Genomic DNA, 6,595 nt, shown 5'->3' with positions numbered 1-6,595 from the left:
GAGTTCGAGCCTGTCGTGTTGTTGACAAAAAAACGTAACAAATATAGTTTTTTACTGGGCAAAATGGGTCAGTCGTTGCCGACCCCGGACTGCGAGCCCTCGGTGTGTCCTTTGTGCCACGGTATATGTCGGAATCCGACTGCGCTGAGATGCAAACATATTTTCTGCTACTGCTGTATACAGGAGTTATGGAGTGGTTCGCCCACCGGTCCATACTACTGCCCCGAGTGCAAGGAGGAGTACAAGACATTACCGGTGGGGTTCAAGAGAGACACTACCGCAAGTCCGTGGCGACATGAAGCGCCTGCACATACACGCACCAGCTCAGCCACAGGTAACTTCCCGAATTCACCAGACACTTCTGCCCATGCGCAATTAGGCTGGGGACAACGATACAGGGGTTTATTCATTACGCCGATTCTGTTACAAAACGTTTTGTAACACAAACCGTTTATTTCAAACGGAAAACCTTTTGCAACGAAAACGAGAATTTAATATTGGACCAATTCTGATAGGTCCCTCCACGCTTCATTCCGTTTGCTCTGTTTGGTTCATAAACGGTAAACGGTTTCCCGTTCCAAGACGTAATAAATACACCCCAGGTTCGCTGACTAGTCATGGGAACGAACATTTCCAAAGTTAGGCTACTGCTGGGGAAGATGTACCTGTGTAATGGTACTAGGCCTACAGTTTAAAACAATAACACATCGTTAACACATTGTTTTAATATGGTGGTGATGACTTGGCTATGATAGAAACATTAACAACAATATTACGCTATATTGACTGACGCACACGAGCAACGACACAGGTCAAAGTCTACTGAAGTCCATTGACTTGCCTTAAAATCGACCTTATTCTATCTTAAAATAATATGATATTTATGGTATTTCCCATCATTTTGTAACTCTGCATCATTGGGAAGGGCTTGTAAAGCAAGCATTTCGCTTAAAGTCTACACCTGTTGTATTCTGTGCTGTGACAAATACAATTTGATTTAGCTAGGTTTGTGTCCTTTTGATGTAACCTAAGTAGGCTTAATCACTACTAATTTATTTGTGTTATGTATGTTGTGTTGGGTATAGAAGGCAGAGCCAATGAAGAGGATGTCATTGAGATCAATTCGGCGGGCTGGACCCTTGGGAAGAGAGCCTCCATCTCTCAATCCAAGCGTCTGTTAGGGAAGAGACCAGCCAGTTCTCCTGTCCCAGGAGGCCATCTTCACGACAACAAGAGACAAGCCACTGGCAGCTCCTCTTCCTCCCACTCCAGGGGAAGGTCTGGTGACCGTAAGAGACCCGCCACTTCCTCTTCCTCCTCTTCAGCCAATCAGAACACGTTGTCTGACGTCGAGTTGTCCAGTGAGGAGGAGGTGCCAGCAGCACCATTCTCCTTAGCAACCAAACCGCCTAGTACTGCGTCCGTCGCCGTCAGAGGTCCGGACCTGACACGTGATAGGTCTAGGTCCCCTAGGAGAGACCCACCCATTGAGCTGGACGAACCCCCTGCTGCAACAGAACCTCTTACAAGAGAACCACTGAATGACCCTAGAAAATCACCTGAAGCAGCAGCAGGTCACATGACCAACACATCGCCAAGAAGAAGCACCATCGTTGAGCTGGACCCACCTCTACCCCCTGCAAGAGATCCGTACACACCCGCCAAGAATCCTGCTGAAACGACCATAACAACCATTTACGTTTAGTCACCCCTACGAAGGAGAAGCCTGTTGAAGCTGAGCGGGAGCCTCTTCCAGAGATCTCCAACAGATCTGGTCCAATCGGCACCTCCACCTCTCCTACCCGTGCTACCAACAACCTGTCCCCTGGACGTACCAACCTGTCCCCCAGCCTGGCTCGTCAAACCTCTAGGGAGACCTTCCTACACTGCCACTATTGCCCCAGCCAGGGCTCTCTCCCTGCGTTGAAGACCTGCCTGGTGTGTGGAGCCTCCATGTGCTCCGACCACCTCCGGCCTCACCTGGAGTCCCCTGTCTTCCAGAGCCACACCCTGGTACCCCCTGTGGAGGACACCTCACCCTGGAGGTAAAGTTTCACTCTTATTTGGGGAGAATCTCAATTGAATTTCCTTTTCTGAGCTGCACAAAGTGAAATTCCTAACAACTTTGGACGGTATTTGCAGTAAAGTCTTGAATTCCTGTAAATACTTTGTGTTTCAACATTTCATTTAAAGTTGACGATTGTTTTATTTAATTTATTATATGACAAATCATTAAACAACTGGCAGCAAGCTGAAGTATAACTTACATTGTCATCAGGTGCCCGGAACACCAGGAGATGAACCGAATCTACTGCCGTCAGTGTAGTGTGTGTGTCTGTACCGTGTGTACCGTGATCGGGTCGCACCGGGACCACGCTTGCGTCAGCATCAGAGAGGCCGAGAGGGAGCTGAGGGTGAGAAACAGAGGAGTGTTTACCAAACACACATACCAACACACCACAAAATACCTGATCACATCCCAGTTGTATGAGCCATAGTATTAATGTTGTCTAAGGATCGTTAGTGGTGAATAAACATATCACACGCGTTATAGTATAAATACGTGTTCCAGAGAGCTAAAGCATGTTTTCTATTGACGGCAGGATGACGGCACTGTGTTTTTGTCTTGCAGGGGAACCTGAAACAGGAGATGAAGAAGATGCAGGGAGCGGAACAGTCTTTAATCAGCAGAGTGACTGAGATGACAGAGAAGAAACAGAGATTCCAGGTAAGAAGGACAGGACCTCAGTTGGACCAGGTATTTTTTTTTTTAGGTCTGACCTGACGCAAAAGCCTAATAATGTACACACCCTGTATCCCTCTAAATCAAATGTTACAGTTCACCTTACAGTGAAATGCTGAATACAACAGGTGTAGTAGACCTTACAGTGAAATGCTGAATACAACAGGTGTAGTAGATCTTACAGTGTAATGCTGAATACAACAGGTGTAGTAGACCTTACAGTGTAATGCTGAATACAACAGGTGTAGTAGATCTTACAGTGTAATGCTGAATACAACAGGTGTAGTAGACCTTACAGTGAAATGCTGAATACAACAGGTGTAGTAGATCTTACAGTGAAATGCTGAATACAACAGGTGTAGTAGACCTTACAGTGAAATGCTGAATACAACAGGTGTAGTAGACCTTACAGTGAAATGCTGAATACAACAGGTGTAGTAGACCTCACAGTGAAATGCTGAATACAACAGGTGTAGTAGACCTTACAGTGAAATGCTGAATACAACAGGTGTAGTAGACCTCACAGAGAAATGCTGAATACAACAGGTGTAGTAGACCTCACAGTGAAATGCTGAATACAACAGGTGTAGTAGACCTCACAGAGAAATGCTGAATACAACAGGTGTAGTAGACCTTACAGTGAAATGTTTACAAGTCCTTAACCAACAATGCAGTTTTAAGAAAGTACCTACAAAAAGAGTATGAGATAACAATAACAAATAATTAAAGCGCAGCAGTAAATTACAACAGCAGGGCTATATACAGGGTATTACGGTACAGAGTCAATGTGGAGGTTATATACAGGGTATTACGGTACAGTCAATGTGGAGGCTGTTATAGCAGCAAAGGGGGGACCAACTGCATATTAAATGCCCATGATTTTAGAATGAGATGTTCGACAAGCAGGTGTCCACATACACTACATTACCAAAAGTATGTTGAATGACAAATATTTAAGGCTGACAGTCTACACATACAGTGCCTTGCGAAAGTATTCGGCCCCCTTGAACTTTGCGACCTTTTGCCACATTTCAGGCTTCAAACATAAAGATATAAAACTGTATTTTTTTGTGAAGAATCAACAACAAGTGAGACACATGCTCTCTTGCGCTTTTAACGGACCTCTGAGACTATCACAGTGCAGGTGCATTTATATGGAGACTTGATTACACACAGGTGGGTTGTATTTATCATCATTAGTCATTTAGGTCAACATTGGATCATTCAGAGATCCTCACTGAACTTCTGGAGAGAGTTTGCTGCACTGAAAGTAAAGGGGCTGAATAATTTTGCACGCCCAATTTTTCAGTTTTTGATTTGTTAAAAAAGTTTGAAATATCCAATAAATGTCGTTCCACTTCATGATTGTGTCCCACTTGTTGTTGATTCTTCACAAAAAAATACAGTTTTATATCTTTATGTTTGAAGCCCAAAATGTGGCAAAAGGTCGCAAAGTTCAAGGGGGCCGAATACTTTCGCAAGGCACTGTGTTACAGATTCATAGAAAGCTTTACAGAGAATCTGTGATTTATATTGTAAAATGTCTGGTTTAAGTATCAAGAGTTTTAGACATTGTCAACACCAGTTGCCTGTGGAAAGCTTCATATCATTGGTGCTCAAATCATTCTTTCCTTCTCAAATCAGGTGTCGTCAACAACGTAAAAGGAATTGATGCCATAAGCCCGTCTTCTAAAGATGAGTTCAGAGTTTGAAAAGTTGTTAAAAGACAAGAAATCACCTTTTGAGACTTCAATACACTATTCCGGCTTCCTAGAGTCCTTGTTTCGAGACCTCCGTCTCTCATGTAAGTATTGATTTAATAATATACCGTTTGAAAAGTAACCGATGTTATTGGTCATGCATCTCAACGGTCAATGAGGCTGTTCCTGTATTATATGAAATACTGTTTTAACTGTGCATCTCTTATGTTACAGTGGAGGTAGAGGACTTGAAGAAAGTCAGCAACTCCCACAGTCTTACTAAGTGAAAAACAGAAACAGGAAAAGGTTAGTGGGTTTTTTATTATGTTCTTTTTCAAAATGACAGACAAAAAAAAAAGTTTAAAAAAAAAAAATCTGTGACAAAACTGACATGCTTTATTTACAAATAAACCAAAAGCAAGCTTTTAAAATGGTTACATACAGAGACATTTATCACCAGTATCCATGGTCTACTTAGACCGGTATTCAGTCCGGGTCATGTTCATTAGGCATCAAACGGAAGAAAACAGACTGAGGCGTGCCCTAATGGACATGATGATAAAATGAATGACTGTCATAAGACAAAACGAATCCGTCTTTATTTCCAACAGCAGCTGAATAAAGGGAAGAAGAAAAAGAAAGGTGTGGTTGCTGCCGGAGGGATGAAGTCCAAGATGAAGGATGACCTATCGGACTACGGAGAGTTCGATGGAGGTTACGCACAAGACTACGAGGACTTCATGTGACGTGACACCAACCCGATTTCTGTCTCAAACGACACCCTGTTCCCTATGTAGAACCCTTTATATAGGGGATAGGGTGGCATTTAGTAGGGTTCCAATGTCTGTCCCCATTCCCCCTCCGCTCTGCTCCACCAAGCCCCCTCAGGGCATGACCTATGACCTATTCTACTGCCCAGAGCCATCCAATGATAACCACCCTTATGTCGCCCGCCGCCAGCCGCACACAAACTCGATTCTGAAAAGAGGTGTTGAATGGTTTGACGAGGAACGTCTGATTTCAACAGGGTTGTTTCTCCTCGTTAGAAATTCCTTCAACGATTCCTCGAAACTGACTGACCAATAAGACTGTGTTCTGGATACCAAAATGTTTCACCTCCCATAATGAGATGCGAAAACCCAGCATCAAACTTGTTTTTTTTCCCAATCCTAGAATGAATTTAATTTGATCTTTTAAAATAAATGATCTGTCAAACAAAATTTAATTGTTACTGTTTGACGAAGGAAAATACATTTTGTATTTTACATTTTGCATTTAAATAAATAGCCGTAGGGTCAAGTAGTAAACACGGCGCTGACCATTTCATCCTGGGCCTATGTTCACAAAACGTCTGAGTAGATACGCTGATCTAGAATCAGATGCCCCCCCCCCTTCTTATTCATTATGATCAGAAAAAGACTAAACTGATCCTAGAGCAGCACTGCTACACTGAGAAACCCAGTATAATCGCTTCCACTGAGTTGAAGCAACAATCACTCTAGGTCTCCTTGGCATAACTTTGCACGGCTTGTATCAAGTGAGGTGAGAAACAGACCAAATGTATTTAGGAAAGAAGGTTGTACTGGGTTATTATCACTTGTTTTTCTTTTTCACAGCACATTTTCAGGATTGGTAATGGAAATATAAACAATATTAAAGATTAAAGTTGTCTTATTTTATCCACCTAATTTAATAAAATCACTGTTTTAAGAATATTTTTTTAATGCATTTTAGAATAACAAATGATGTATTTTAATGTTATTTATGGGTTGATCTGCTAATTGCGCCCAGAGCATAACGGGGAAATACATTGGATTTGGAGAAAAAAAAAAGGTCTTAACTTGTTTCGAGGGTGAAATTTCAAACCACAATATTATGTCGTCATGATAACCAAATTTTGTTCAACTTGCATTGCAAGGTTTGTCTGTTCCTTTAAAACAATGTCAGATCATCGATGTCATATCCACGATCAGAAGAAAGAAAACAATAGGCTTGGCAGCACATCCTACTGGAAAAATAGCTATGATAGTTGTCACTGACTGTTGGTACCAATGAGCTATCGTGAGAATGATTGTCGAAAGGTCTCCACTTCAAAACTAAATAGTTGTTATCGAACTGTTGCTATCGAAGTCATTCTGAAGGGTAGATTTAA

At 42.3% G+C, this 6,595-nt stretch overlaps 1 protein-coding gene across 2 annotated transcripts; it reads left to right on the top strand.

The window, feature by feature from the left end:
- Positions 1-8: 8 nt before the first annotated feature.
- LOC139401380 (E3 ubiquitin/ISG15 ligase TRIM25-like) lies at positions 9-6,158 on the top strand. 2 transcript variants are annotated; one of them, XM_071145676.1, is made up of 7 exons: positions 9-334; positions 1,086-2,045; positions 2,279-2,414; positions 2,633-2,728; positions 4,388-4,547; positions 4,678-4,749; positions 5,055-6,158. In XM_071145676.1, exons 1-2 carry the CDS (start codon positions 64-66, stop codon positions 1,703-1,705), a joined length of 891 nt encoding a protein of 296 aa, XP_071001777.1. In that variant the 5' UTR covers positions 9-63; the 3' UTR covers positions 1,706-2,045; positions 2,279-2,414; positions 2,633-2,728; positions 4,388-4,547; positions 4,678-4,749; positions 5,055-6,158. The 2 variants fall into 2 exon arrangements, with proteins under 2 accessions (XP_071001777.1, XP_071001778.1); XM_071145677.1 differs by having other exon boundaries at positions 14-334.
- The last annotated feature ends 437 nt before the right edge of the window (positions 6,159-6,595 follow it).

The sequence above is a fragment of the Oncorhynchus clarkii genome, unplaced genomic scaffold (genome assembly GCF_045791955.1).
Source record: "Oncorhynchus clarkii lewisi isolate Uvic-CL-2024 unplaced genomic scaffold, UVic_Ocla_1.0 unplaced_contig_13060_pilon_pilon, whole genome shotgun sequence".
NCBI lineage: Eukaryota > Metazoa > Chordata > Actinopteri > Salmoniformes > Salmonidae > Oncorhynchus > Oncorhynchus clarkii.
Note: the sequence above shows the minus strand (reverse complement) of the source record. Positions and strands in the feature narration are given on the sequence as shown.

Coding starts and splice junctions, on each gene's coding strand:
- LOC139401380 (XM_071145676.1), top strand. CDS start 64: ATGGGTCAGTCGTTGCCGACCCCGGACTGCGAGCCCTCGGTGTGTCCT. Junction 335..1,085: donor ACGCACCAGCTCAGCCACAG/GTAACTTCCCGA, acceptor TGTTGGGTATAG/AAGGCAGAGCCAATGAAGAG.